This window comes from Alexandromys fortis, unplaced genomic scaffold (assembly GCF_014885135.2).
Source record: "Alexandromys fortis isolate MF-2015 unplaced genomic scaffold, M_Fortis_MF-2015_v1.1 scaffold_156, whole genome shotgun sequence".
Taxonomy (NCBI): Eukaryota; Metazoa; Chordata; class Mammalia; order Rodentia; family Cricetidae; genus Alexandromys; species Alexandromys fortis.
Window position 1 is genome coordinate 278,208 of NW_026068028.1, and position 14,047 is coordinate 292,254.

General features: G+C 50.3%; 1 protein-coding gene across 1 annotated transcript; it reads right to left on the reverse strand.

Moving 5' to 3' along the window:
• Window positions 1–40: 40 nt before the first annotated feature.
• Window positions 41–10,041, reverse strand: Smarcd2 (SWI/SNF related, matrix associated, actin dependent regulator of chromatin, subfamily d, member 2). Its single transcript, XM_050164222.1, has 13 exons — window positions 9,581–10,041; window positions 4,960–5,144; window positions 4,764–4,806; window positions 4,502–4,624; window positions 3,481–3,636; window positions 2,977–3,072; window positions 2,758–2,859; window positions 2,263–2,424; window positions 2,019–2,116; window positions 1,762–1,897; window positions 1,507–1,629; window positions 1,068–1,169; window positions 41–976 (listed from the first exon to the last, which is right to left on the reverse strand). Exons 1-13 carry the CDS (start codon window positions 9,794–9,796, stop codon window positions 923–925), a joined length of 1,596 nt encoding a protein of 531 aa, XP_050020179.1. The 5' UTR covers window positions 9,797–10,041; the 3' UTR covers window positions 41–922.
• Between the last annotated feature and the right edge of the window lie 4,006 nt (window positions 10,042–14,047).

Below are 14,047 nucleotides of genomic sequence, written 5' to 3' on the forward strand. Positions count from 1 at the left end.
TGTTACTAAGTGACTGCACTGTTCAATGACCAGGTCTGGGTACCACCAATAAACAAAAGGATTTATTTGGAATTTTCCAAGTTTGCCAGAAATGGCATTTGCCAAGCCTTAGGCCCACCCTCTCTTAAGACCAAGTACAAAGGATAAAAACAATCCTCCCAGCTTTCTCCTTCCTCTCCAGCACGCACACACCCCTACTTTAGCTGGGTTAGAGAACTGGCACATTCCCTCCCTCTGGGAGACTCCACCACCCCCCTGCACAAGCAGCTGGGGGTGGGCAGCCTCATGGCATCCCAGGAGATGATGGCGGCTGTAGCCGCTTGCATAGATTAAGAAAAGAAAATAAGGAGGCACCAAGTAGGGCTCCCTGAAAAACCCCCATTACCTCTGTACAAAAAAAAGTGGCTCCCACATAGAAAAAACCTGCTCCCCAAATAGTGCAAATACCCAAAGAAAAGGACAAACCAGCAGCAAGGCTGGGCTTGTAGGAATGGCAAAGAACTTTGGTTGAGAAAGGCCAGGAAGAGTCTAGGTTGGGCCTCCTCTTCCTTGCGCAGCGCCCCAAAGCCAGCTGACACTGGCCCTAGGGTGGAGCCTGTAAACATGCAAACCCAGCAGCCTTTGGTTCAGAAATGTCTGTTACAAAGTTAAAGCACAACCTCCAGCAGTCCATGGGCCTGCCTGCAGGGGCTGAGGCGGCATCTTAGGAACCCGACTAAGCCAATGCTAAAGGTAAGTAATAAGGCTTTGGGGACCAAGCGATGAGGAATCCTAGCACTACATTTATGAAACTAGCTGGGGAGTAGAGGGTGACAGGAGACACCTCACTCCATCCTACATGTCTGCAGCCCCAGCCAAAACCAAGAGGATGGTCTCCTGCCAGGTTCCAGGGCTGGGAAGGAAGGAAGCAATCCCTGAGCAGTTAGGTCAGGCGAATTCCCAGCACCTGTTCCAGTTCCTGCCTTCGCTGCTGCACCTGAAGAAGAGAAAGCATGGCTCAGGCTTCAGCTTCTCCAAAAAAAAAAAAAAAAAAAAAAAAAAAGAAGGCAAAAACGGAAGAGCCTCACCTTAGCAAAGATGTGCCTCCCAACTGCTTCCTGAGCCCAGGGCTGGTGGTAGAAAGCAGCTCGTCTCTCCTCCTCAGGATTCCCAATTACATCCGTGATGATCTGTAAGGGGCAAGGGTAAGTAAGGTGTGGCATTATTCCCACCCTGAGCCAGCCTGCTCTGGGACCAGAATAGTGCTTGGGGTGAAAAAGTCACCCAGTGTGTTAGGTGGGACCACCTTCAAAAAAGGACTATGGGGGCTGGAGAGATGGCTCAGAGGTTAAGAGCATTGCCTGCTCTTCCAAAGGTCCTGAGTTCAATTCCCAGCAACCACATGGTGGCTCACAACCATCTGTAATGGGGTCTGGTGCCCTCTTCTGGCCTGCAGACATACACACAGACATAATATTGTATACATAATAAATAAATATTTAAAAAAAAAAAAAAGGAGGACTATACCTTGAGGTCTCGGCGTTGGGAACGGAGCCATTCTTGGATGAAGTCCTGGGGGTCAGTGCTAAAGCTAAGCATGAAGTCCCTCTGGGTCTTCAGCTGGTTGATGGACTCAATAGTCTCATGGATCTGGAGAAGAGGTGCAAGTGTCAAATTGTACTCCAGCCCTGGAGACCGCTCTTAGATCTAGGTCCAGAGGTGCCTGTCCTCATCAGCTCACCCTCACTCTGGCCTCAGCGGCTATGGAGACAAAGGACTAACCTTAACGTCAAGAGAGGCAATCTCCTGCTGGTTGGTGGTGGAGGCCAGAAAGTTGCTCATCTGGGCCTTCAGTGGGTCATCCACCTCCACATCAATGTCGTAGCAGGCTGTCTTCTTCTGGTCATTAGGATCCACGCTGCAGGCAGCAAAGGAAAGGAAATGGAAACATGGCCATGTACATGCCAACCACCAAGCCTGAGTAAAGTTTGAGGCTGAATTCTGTTTTCAAAGAGCCATCCCATTTCTCTTCTGTTTACCTAATGACGTGATTGATAACAATGGGGTCTGGATGCTGCAGCAGTCCAGCCAGCTTCATGGGAATCTCAGAGAAACGGAGTCGGCCACAACTGAAGATCTGGAAAGAGCATCAAAGGCATGGTGATGCCTGAGGGCATGGGGGAGTAGCCTATTCTAGGGCCAGTAGACTGCAGTCAAAAGCTGACTAAGCACTTGCCCACTAGGGTTCCAAAACAGAAGAGCCAGAAGGTAGACCCAGCTGACCTGGCGGAAGTAACGATTGCAGTTGATGTACTCCCGCTCGTGTCCGTCCTGCAGCTGGTTGTGTTTGATGTAAAGCCACAGCGCTTGCATGATGGCAGCCCTCGTCTGTGTGTGCACTCCCAGCAGCCTTGCCAGTCGGGGGTCCAGTTTATACTGAGGAGGCTGGGGACAGACAGGAGTAAAGAAAGGTTCTTGTGCAGAGACAGAACAGGAAGGAGTCAGAGTAGTGGCTCTCAGCCTTCCTAATGCTGCAACCCTTTAATACAGTTCCTCACCATAAAATTATTTTCATTGCTACTTCATACCATAATTGTTACTGTTATGAATTCTAATGTAAATATCTGTGTTCCAGCGGTCTTAGACAACCCCTGTGAAAGGGTTGCTCGACCCCCAAAGGGGTCATGACCCAGATTGAAAACCACTGGGTTAGAGGAACCTGCTCCCTTCCCCCGCATGAATCCCTATGCCTCTCCACGTGACCCTGGCATCTGTCACCTGATGATCCAGCATGAGCAGGAGGGTGCACTTGACATTGAGGTCTCCTGGTCGTTTCACTTGAAAGCCATCTGTTTCTTGGGTGGTGGGCATCCGATGCCACTGTCAGAAAAGAGGGGTGCAGAGCTTATCATTAACGGCACTCAGCCAGCACAATAACTTTATGCTCTGTATCCCCTGGCAGCTCATGTCCCTCCAAGGCTCTAGGAACATTCTCACCTCCACCAGGTGGTTGTCAGGCCCATACAGCTCCTTGTCCAGCTCGATGACAAGGCTCTTGAAGAAAGATGAGAACTTCCTCTTCTGTTTGCTGGGCTGGGGATGGAAAGAACTGTGAGATGGGTATGCTCCGAATCGCTAATCAAAAGGGAAGACAGTTCAGTCCTGGAGCTCAAGGCAGTGATAGGGAAAAGGCTCTCCATTAACCCCATACCAACCAGTGACTGAGTAAATCCAAGACACTCAACTGCCATCTACAGGAAAGCAGTAATAACTACAGATGTTCATCAAGCTCTATGATGGAGCACTTGCCTGGTAAGTGTGAGGTCCAGGGTTTGATCCCCAGCATTGAAACAACAACCCCAACAACAACTCTAAGCTCTAACTGGATACAGATGTGCCCTTCCTAGGGATGTTAGGATTTCTTAAAGAGTACTCACGTCTGCCCACAGTCTAAAGTCACACCCACCTTCTCCCCTCCCAACACCTCCTGTCCCAACTCACATCATCCAGAAGTTTTCCCTCCACTCGAAGCTCCCAGGAAGCCACCTTGTCTGCTGCTGGGGTTCCCCCGGGGGTCCCTGCAGTTCCTGCATTATCACCATCTGTCTTGCTGGGGCTGAATGTATTGGAAATATAGATCCGAAGTTTTCGTTTTTGCTGAAGAGGAAAAACAATGAGCTAAAGGTGGACAGATGTGCTGGAAGCCCTATCATATTTTCTTAGAAATAATAACCCTTGGAAATTGGTAGTAGTGGTGTTAGCCTTCAAGAAACTCAACTTTGGGGGTAAGGGGAAGACACGCTGGTGGATTACCGACGGTGCCAACACCACAGCTACATACAACACGATACCAGGCAAATCAGACGCCTCTGGAGCCAAGGACATGGCTTAATACAGCAATATATGAGATTAGCATATGTGAGGTTGTAGGTTCTGAACCCCCACCCCCATTTAAACACCCACTACAGTCCTTTAATACCTTAGTCTCCTAGAAAGCCTCTACCGTTCAGGGGACTGCTCTAGATAATTAAAGAACAAAGAAAGACAAGGAAGCTTCTTTAGGGGTGGGATGTGAAAAGATAGCTACTCTGTCTACTCTCGGTAGCTCTCGTGACCCGGAGCTGTGAAAGTTACATTCTGAATCATCAGCCACATACATACATACATATACAGACATGTATACATACATAGTTAAAACAACTCTCATGCAATGGTTTTGCTACTGTAGTGAGTACTCATGACTGAATTATTTTTCTATTTGCTAGTATTCTATATTTATTTAAAATACAGTAGGCTATGCTTGTGATCTCAGAGCACTCAGAAGGCAAAGGCAGGACTGAGTTAGTGGCCATACATAGCAAGGTATCATTTGAAAGCATACTAAATTGAGCTGTGCTCTACTGGGGGACTGCTCCCTGCTGTGGGAAGTACTGCTCTAGCCTAAGCAGATGAGCCCTGCTCATCCCTGGAAAGCAAGGCCAGGGAAGAAAAACAGTTTGAGAAGACTTAGGGTAGCATATACCGTCAGAGGCTTTTTGATAGCCTCTTGGATCTCCATCCGCTTGCGAGCAATGGTCTGGTCCAGCTTCCTCTCAAAAGCTAAGAGATCCATGTATGCCTGAGACTCTGGGACAAGCTCCCGGATCTGCAGATTGAGAAATGCAATGGCTTGCTTCAACCAGCTCTAGTTCTACCATCCTCCCTTCCTTCCCTATTCCAGGATTGGGGAAGATAGCCTTCAATCCTGGCCAACCAGAGCTGGGCAGGCCTCCTAACGCACTCACTCGCTGAGGTAGAACCTTATCTGCCATCTTCCTCCTCTTTAACCTAGTAGGAAACAGAAGCCCATTTAAGAGGGTAATAGTCCAAACTCCCTGTCTTCAAAACCCTCTCCCAAATCACCAAGAGTCTCCTTGGGGTCAAGGTAGAAGGAACCTGTTAGCACCAGTGATGAGCTAGAAAGGCATGAGAAACTCTTACCCTCGGCGCTGGGCAGGCATGGGGGGCTGGGCCTGAGGCACAAGCAGGCGTTTTCGGAATGGATCCATCATGGTAGGTGGCATGCCAGGTCGAAGTGGTGCAGCTGTGCCAAATGGGGAGCCAGCTGGAGGTCCCACCTGCAAGCCAGCCATGGGCATCCTGCTTCCTGGTGACATGCCAGGTCGCTGGGTAAAGTGGGGCAATGGAGGTACACAAGTCAGTGGCAGAGCCCTACGAGGTCCATAGCCCATACCCTCCATCTCTCTCGCACATGGGAAGACCTGCTAAAGACCAGGAACAAAGGGGAACAGGCGCCTGAGCCCAGCGTGTAAACCACACCTGCCCCGCCCCTGCAACCGCCCTGGCAGCCGTGCCAACAAATGAGGCAGCCAGAGTCCATGGGTGGGAGGGAAGCACCATTTGCAGAAAGAAGGGCCAGGGGAATTTTAGGACTTATCACCACCTTTCCAGCTTCAATATGCAATGTCCTCCCCCTGGGATGAGAAAAGCCAGCTCTGAGTTATTTATAGAGACTTTAGATGCCCCACAACATTCTCGCTCTTCCTTTCCCCGTCCTGAAGGAAAAACACTACTTGGGTGATCAGGGGCAATGCATAGCAACATAGGGGAGTACAGGGGATACAAACAGTCTGATGGGGACATGCCTAGTGGCATGGCTGGGGAAAAAGGCAGCTGGTGGGATATCAAGCCGTAAGACAGGCAGCACCCCAGGTGAGCAAGTACAATAGGATGGCTTGGTCATGTCACGTGTAGGGATGGCCCCAGGAGAGTACAGACACCATCTGGTCACCATATGGCCCCTACCACAACCCGGACCTGTGCTCTCCGCCCCCGTTTCTCTCTCACACTCTTCCCTACTGTCATGCCCCTACCTCTATGTCAAAAGACCCCCCAAAAGGAAGTTATGGTTCTTGGGTGGCTTCTAGGAATGAGGCAGCAGACATCTGGACTCTACCAATGGTCTCAGCACCACCTGGAAGCCAGGCTGCTCGTGGTTCAACTTAACCCTAACCACCCCAAGCTTCAGAATAAGATTGTTGTCATGGGATGCAAGGAGCAGAATAAGGGTCACCAGCAACAATCTGGGTGACATAAGTAGCTTCTTGGTTTCTCATCTAAAGCCCAGTTCTCTAACATTTCTGGGAGCCCTCCACCTCCCAACTCCATTCACAGGGCTGCTGCCTGAAAGGCCTGTTTGGCAGCTCTGCCTTGCACACACTGTCCCTGGCAGCTTCACAGGCTGGCCCCAGGGCCCAGGTTATGCAATCAATCAGTACAACCAGACAACCAGGCCAGCCTGGGTGGAGATTCACACCAAGTTAAAGAACACCCCCCTCCCCAGCATCCTGGAGATGAGTTTTGGCAATTTCTTTATCCAGAACTAAACCCATGTTCCCAACAACAGAAGGTCAGACTCATGACCACTAGCAGAAATGAAGGGAAAGAAACACGACCCAGAGACAAAGGGAAGAGCACAGGAGCAGGGTGACAGGGAAGCATGTGGCAATTGAGGAGTTAAAAGTGGAGACCCTGGGGCCTCGGGAGTCCTGCCACAAGTCTCTCCTCATCAGGAAGAAATTCATCAAAGCTGCTGAAAGGCAAAAAGACACGCTATTTCTCTGCCCTAATAAGCCAGAGCCAGAAATTATAGAAGGGGGAGGGAAAAACAAAACAGGATAACCACAGCTGTTAGACCCCCACCATCATCCAAGACTTGAGGTTTTCCTAGGGTAATTGCAGATATAAGCTGAGGTGCTCCAGTCCCCCAAGAAGCTCTCCACTGAAGTTCATAAATCCTGCAGTACTCCTGAGCCCTCCGGGAAACCCCAAGATGAGGCAGCCCAGGCAGGCCTAGAATAGGCCCCACCCAGACATCTGCTCCAGACTTCTGGGGCTCGGGCTTCAGGCCCCCAGCTCACCCAGGGCCTTGGGGGAAGGCTGCTCACAATTCAAGTCCCAGTTCCCCCTTGCCAAGCTCTACACCTGGGCTTTTAAGAGCCAGAAACTCCTCCCACTTAAAAACTTAGGGTTAGAAAACAAGAAAGTCACAGCTACAGAGTCTCAGCCTCTCTGCCTGCCCACCCCACCATAGGGGTGGGTGAGCCTGGTTCAGTCCCCTAGCCCCCAGAATGCAGTAACTTCTTCTACTTGGTCAAACACCCCACATTCCAGACTTGATCCTATAACCACCGAAGAAGGCTAGGCCTGGGGCGCAAGGAATCTAGGGCGCAAGGAAGCATGCTCTGCTCTGACCCAAAGCCTGTAGCCCTGATCTTCCCAATGGCTGCCTGGGCCTAAGAGCCTTATCTGGAGAACATACCCTGACTCTATGAACAGAACCCAGCAATAATGCACAGTAGGTTCTTTGTTTTGTTTTTGATTGTGGTGTTAAGCCCTTCAGCTGACTGTACTTCCAAACTAGAATAACGCTCTAGAGGTAGCTGGGCCATTACTTTTATTTTGACAAGCTCCCCAATATGCCCTGCTTGGGCATGCAAATTCCTGCTCTTCCTGCTCTAACCAGGAGGAAACCCTTTGTCCTCAGACCCCAAGCCCTTTAGGAAGCTAGATACCTGGACATGGAAAGAAGCAAGCAGAAAAAAAAAAAAAATGTAAAAAGAAGTAAGCAGTGTTAACCGGGTTCTCCCTATCCCCTCTTCCCCTGCCCTTTCCCAGAGAAAGAAGAGGAGGAAGAAGCTGAGAAAACGAAGATGATGATGTCAACCTGGCTGGTGTGGGATGCCCAGTCAAGGCCATCTTCTTCCTCACACCTAGAAGCCACAGCTCTCCTCTGGCCACCCTGGCCTCAGCATCGGCTCAGGGCCACTCTCTACAAAATATGGAGGAATCCACCTTCCCATCGTCATAAGGGTCTTTCCCAAGGGCACATTTTCTATCAGCTGTGTGCCAAGGAAATTGGTCTGCATACTGAGTTATGGGACAGTCAAGACTTCATAGAGAGGGGGTTAAAAAAGCATGCACAGAGATCTCCCCTAGTGCCTAGAGAAAAGGAATCTTCCACATCAGTTCCAAGCAAGCAGAGGCAAGGGCTAGAATAACTGATTTGGGACTCATCAGTGATCCTAGGCCCATGAATCTCCAAAGAGAGCAACACGGAGAAGATAAACTGCAGCTAGTATCCTTGGGGCCAAGTCTATCTCTGGCCATACCCGAACTCTTCATTTTCTTTTGAGAAATGAAGAAGAAGGGGTTTTGGCACTATTCCCACCCCATCCCTGGCTAGTTATCTCCTTAAAATTTGGTTCCTGGTGGAATATGCACACTCTACGAGGACCTATTTCTGAGGCTTCTACCTTGAGACACCAGCAGAGGACAGAGTAAGCTAAGGTGCACACTTTCTGACATTAGTAACAGGGCACTGTGGCACACAGGCTGAGATGCATGTGGCCTTATCAAGAACACGGAGAATAAGCAAAAGTAACGGAGTGGTTGGGTGTGGTAGTGCCTGGCTGTAATCCCTTGAGAGGCAGAAAGAGTTCAAGGCCAGCTTTTTGGCTACACAGAAGCCTGGGCTGCCCGAGACACACTGCATTAAAAAACAAAGAACAAAAGTGACAAGGATGTGGGAAAAGGACAGACACAATCCCCAGGCACTCTGGAAAAGGGGTGTAGCTCACTACTACAGCAAGTGTCTGCCAAGTGCAAAGCCCTGCCTCAGTTCCACACTCAGCACCAAAATGCAAAAGCAAACCATAAAGTCCTCAAACTTTCTGGAGCAACTTGCAACCAGAGCATTGGGGAAGGAAGCGCCCCACATGCAGGGTCAAGCTAATTCCCCAGTGCACTGGCCACAGAATCTTGTTCCGTGCTCCTCAGTGGCCTTTGAAGCTGCAACCTGAGACAGCTCTCTTCCAAGTCAGAAGGGTCAGGGCAGCACCCTCTGAAGCAGCCGCTGCCGACTCCTGCAGCCCCAGAGCCTCAAAACTCCAAAAGCCTCTCCGCTCCTCCAAACTTAACCGGATACTGACACCAAGAAGAAAGTCCAGGACAGAGCATATCTAGAATATTCTGTTGCTGGAACTGGGCCTTCTTCAGACCTGGCCGCCGCCGTCTCTCGTCTAACCTGGAGTCATCTGGGCCCCTCTCCTTAGTCCCCCATGTCGTAGGAAGCCAGGCTTCCTTCCTCCTCAGCCAGCAGCTGGGAGCCATCTCAAGACACACTAACGCTCTGCCAGTTCCCAACTAAGAAAAAAAAAAAAAAAAAAAAGAGCCAAGGCAGAGTCGCAGGAGACCGAAGCCAAAGAAAGGATAATCCTGTTTTCTCAGTAACGACCCTGTTCCCTAATTTTCTCACCATATCTCGGGTCACCCCCTAGCCCCGACTCTGGGATCTGCCTTGGACTTTACCACGAAGCCTACATCTTTAGTTGCTCAGAAGCCGTGTGCTAAGAAGCTCCGGGACTCTTCAAGCCAGCCCTCCACCAGAGAGCCTCTCTCACCTTTTCCCCGACACTGCCACTAACCGAGGGACCCCGCAGTGTCCCCAGGGCCGCCTGTGCAGGGACTGCTCCTGCCCTCACCTGAGGCCCGTGGAGACCGAACAGGCGCCCTCGCGCCGGCGCCCGCCAGCCTTCCTCACCTGGTACTGCGCTGCGGGGCCCGCGGGGCCCATGGGGCGGAAGGCGGCGGCTCCCGGGACCCCCATGCCTCCAGAAGGCCCCGGGCCTCGGAGAGCCGGGTTGGGCAGCATTCCGGGTCCCGCAGGAGGAGGCGGCGCACCAAGGGCCGCGGCAACGGCGCCGCCGCCGGGGCTCAGCGGGGGCAACGGGAACCCGCCCGCGCCACGGCCCGACATCGCTCTGTCCCGTCCCGCGGTGCAGCGATCCGGACTCCGGGCTGTGAGTGTTGAGTCCGCTCCGCGAGCTGCGTTCCGCGATCCGGGACTTTCCGATTTTATGGCCGGGTTCCGGGATTTTCTATTTCAAGTTCGCCAAGTTCTTCACGGACCAGCTTTCCGCTCCTGTCGGGGAGACTCCAGATCCGGGATGTGCTGCCAGCCCGCTGGCCTCTCCCGGCCCCCGGAGGTTTGACCGCCCGAGTCCAGTTACCCAGAGGCGGTAACGAACGCCCAGCCCCGCCCCGCCCGGGCCTGCCACAGGCCCGCCCCCTCTCGGCAGCCCAATCGGGAATACCTCTTCAAATCCCGCCCCTCGCGAGACCCGCCTCAAGCAGGCACCCTCCATAGCAGCCAGCCTCAAAGCCCCGCCCTTTGGGACCGCCTCCCCCCCCCCCAGGAGCGGGAGCGGAAGCTGCACGCGGAAGCGCTGAGAGAGGCGCGGGGTCAGAGTTCAAAGGTCACACTCGTAGCCCACCCCCCACCCCCGCAAGTAGTAGTAGTTTGCTCCTTGCTCCGAGTGTGGCTACCTCCGCGAGATACCCGGTATACCCCTCCGAAACAGTTCTGCCGAGTCTACATTTTCAACCCTAAAAACAAGAGATCTGGGGCAGAATAGCCGCCATCAATTTTTGTTTGTTTTTCGGGACACGATGTCTGTAGCTTTGGAGCCTATCCTGGAACTAGCTCTTGTAGACCAGGCTGGCCTCGAACTCACAGAGTTCCACCTGCCTCTGCCTCCCGAGTGCTGCGATTAAAGGCCTGGGCCACCACCTCCTGGCTTTTGAAGAGCACATCCCAGAGTCTGAGGATGTAAGCCAGTATAGGATATAGGGTGTTTACTCTCCATCACCTCTACCCTCTACCCCCAGAAACTTACATTAGTTGCTCAGCGCTGCCAGGGACATGAGTGGCCCCCATTTGTGACCCAGCTGGGTAAATGACTTGGCCCAGCTCAGAATTCTGTTTTATTTTGTTTTTCGAGACAAGAGTTTCTCTGGGTAACAGCCCTAGCTGTCCTGGATGGAACTCACTCTGTTGATCAGATTGACCTCAAACTCACAGAAATTTGCCTGCCTCTGCCTCCCGAGTGCTGGTATTAAAGGCATGCGCCCACCACCACTGCCCAGTCAGTACTCTTAATGGCAGAGCTCTCTCCCCAGCCCTTCTAGCAAGATCTTCAAGGGGGCAATGACTAGCCCACACTTTTAAGTAGGCCAGAGAGAGGCTTTTTTATGCTAAATCCTCCGACTCGTGTTTTTATCCCCAACCAAATGATTGCTTCCTTGCTTATACTAACAGCTCCAGTCTAAGGCAGTCTTCTGTCGTTTTTCAGAAGCTGGCTTCACTCTGTACCTCGTCACTTCCCTTTCTGTTATTTTGAGATAGAGTAAGTACCACTATATAGCCTTGTGGCCTGGAACTCCCTATGTAGACCAGGCTGGCCTCATAACTCAGAGCTCCATTTTCTGAGTGCTGGGATTAAAGGCCTGGATTCCAGCACAGCCATCTCTCTTCATATTCTTTTCTCAGCTCCTGCCTCTTGGCCATCTGCGACACTCTCTCCTTTCTCCCCAAAAGCCGTCAGTCTGGGAACAGGCCACTAAAATTATGATCCCTCCAATGCCTGCAAGGTAGAAAACTAATGTCCACTTCAGCCTCTGTAACTGCAATAGCTCTCCTCGGGACAGTGGAGAATCAGGCTCCTCTGGGAAGGTATTCCAAAGGGTCCCTGCCAGCTTGCCTTCAGCCCAGAGCCTTATTTCAGTGTAAACCACCAGGAGTACAGGTACAGAACCCTCAGTAGGAAACTACCTCTGTGGGCAAGAGGCAGGTCAGGGTTACAAGTCCCAGGCCAGCCTGAGCTCTACAGCAAGACATTACTTAAAAAATAATTTAAGCGGGGCGGTGGTGGTGCAGGCCTTGAATCTCAGCACTCGGGAGGCAGAGGCAGGAGGATCTCTGGGAGTTCGAGGCCAGCCTGGTCTACAAGAGCTAGTTCCAGTACAGGCTCCAAAACTACAGAGAAACCCTTTCTCTAAAAAAAAAATAATAATAATAATAATTTAAAAGATGCCAGGCAACGCTGGTGCATGTCTTTAATCCCAGCCTTCGGAAGGCAGAGGCAGAAGGCGCTCTGTCAGTTCAAGGCCAGCATGGTACACATAGCAAGGTCCAAGTCAGCCAGGGCTACATAGACCCTGTCTCAAAAAAAAAAAAAATTGCTGTCATAGACCTGTATTGTAGATGAGAATTGTAAGGGTTTGGGATTTTTTTGGTTGGTTGACTGGTTCTTTGGGAAGGGGGGGTTCATAAATACTTTATGATTAAATGTGAACAATGACATTAGGTCATCTTTACTTCAGTGCTACAAGGCAGTTTCCTAATATTATCTTCATTCCACAGACGTCTTCTGAGGACGCATCCTTTTACACACTTAGAGAGACATGCAGTACCAGCCCAGCATGCGGTCACACAGTTCTAATCCCAGCACTCAGGAAGCAGAAGCACATGGATCACTAGGAGTTCAAAGCCAGTCTGGTCTACAGAATGAGTTTCAGGTCAGACAGAGAAACCCTGTCTGGAAAAACCACACACACAATGGAATGAATGAATGAATGAATGTCCACAAGATACCACAGAGAAACAGAAACCTTTAATGGATGTAAGGGATTAATAAAGACTTCTGAGCAGTACAGGATGAGAATCAAACCAGTGTCGCTGAAACATCGAGGGTAAAATAAAAACCACTTCTGTGATCACAGCCTAACAGGCAAGTGATCCAGAGTGTAGAGCTTGCCCATGGAGGACGCTGATGTAAAGGCCTGGTCTTCAGTCCTAGGAGCTCAGCCTCTTAGCCTGGAATACCACAAGAAACTTCAATGACGTCACTTGCTTCTGGGCTGCAGTGACAAAGAGAAGCTGATAGATTTGGAAAGACTTTGGGGAGGAAAAAATGACCTGTAGTGTTTACAGCGTTGCTTCGGTTCTTCCATCAGAGTGACTGCCAGATGTTTTCTTCTGGTTTCTAAGCTACCATGTCGTTCCTGTAATGCTGCTTTGCTCTGGGCTGGAGAGGTAGCTCAGCTGGCAGAGTGCTTGCCTAGCACGCATGAAGTCCAGGGTTCCATCCCCCAGCACCGCATAACACTGGTGTGATAGCGCGCTTGTAATCTCAGCACGCGGGAGGTGAAGGCAGGAGTGGAGGAGGTTCGATTTCATTATTGGCTCTATAGTGTACGTAAGATCCTGTTTCCAAAAAAAAAAAAAAAAAAAGAGGGGGGATGCTTTGCTCAAAGAGCATGAAAGCCAAGCATGAGTGCAGGCAAGTGAGTCATCTCCTGCCAGGTCAGCAAAGGTTGACTTGCTATTGTGTGGAGCCACGGCTTGCTGTTACCGTCCTAGCATGTTCGTCATATCATGCAATAGCATCAGTGTTTGGCAATAGAGAATCAGATAACACACATGAAACGGTATTACCCAGCCACTAAAAAGGATGCGGTAGGGCCGGAGAAATAGCTCAGAAGTTAAGGCTGCTTTCTGTTTGTATTATATTTTCCTATTGCTGTGACAAAATGTGGTGACCAATACAACTTATAAAAGAAAGCATTTGACTTGCCTTATGGTTCCAGAGTCCGTGATGGGGGGGAAAGGCATGGTGGCAGGAACAGCTCACATTTGAGCCAAAAGTAGGTAGAGAGGCACACTGGGAATGGTTGGAATCTTTAAACCTGAAAGCTCACTCCAGTGTCACACCTCCTTCAATAAGGTCACACCTAATTCTTCCCAAACAGTTATTTCAATTGAGAACCAAGGATTCAAGCATTAAAAAAATCTGGCTGGAGAGATGGCTCGGTGGTTAAAAGCACTGGCTGCTCTTCTAGAGGACCCAGGTTGGGTTCCCAGTATCTGTATGGTGGCTCACAATCTTCTATAACTCCAGCCCCAAAAGCTCTGACACACATACATGGTATGCTCATATACACACAGATGAAACATTCATACACATAAAACAAATAAGTTTTAAACCCACAGAACTATATAATGCACAGAATTTCAATGTAAACTACACCTTAACCATAACGCATGAACACTGCTTCATACATTTTTTTGTTTGTTTTTTGTTTTTTGTGTTTTTTTTTTTGTTTTGTTTTGGGGTTTTTTTTGGTTTTTGTTTTTTGTTTTTTTTTTTTTTTTTTTTTTTTTTTTGGG

What these genes read in the sequence shown, in the direction of transcription:
- Smarcd2 (XM_050164222.1), bottom strand. Translation starts at nt 9,796, where the DNA reads ATGTCGGGCCGTGGCGCGGGCGGGTTCCCGTTGCCCCCGCTGAGCCCC. An exon ending in TGCTCATGCTGGATCATCAG is followed by an intron (nt 2,425 to 2,757) that starts GTGACAGATGCC and finishes GTCTGTCCCCAG; the next exon opens with CCTCCTCAGTATAAACTGGA. An exon ending in CCCAACGCCGAGACCTCAAG is followed by an intron (nt 1,170 to 1,506) that starts GTATAGTCCTCC and finishes TGCCCCTTACAG; the next exon opens with ATCATCACGGATGTAATTGG.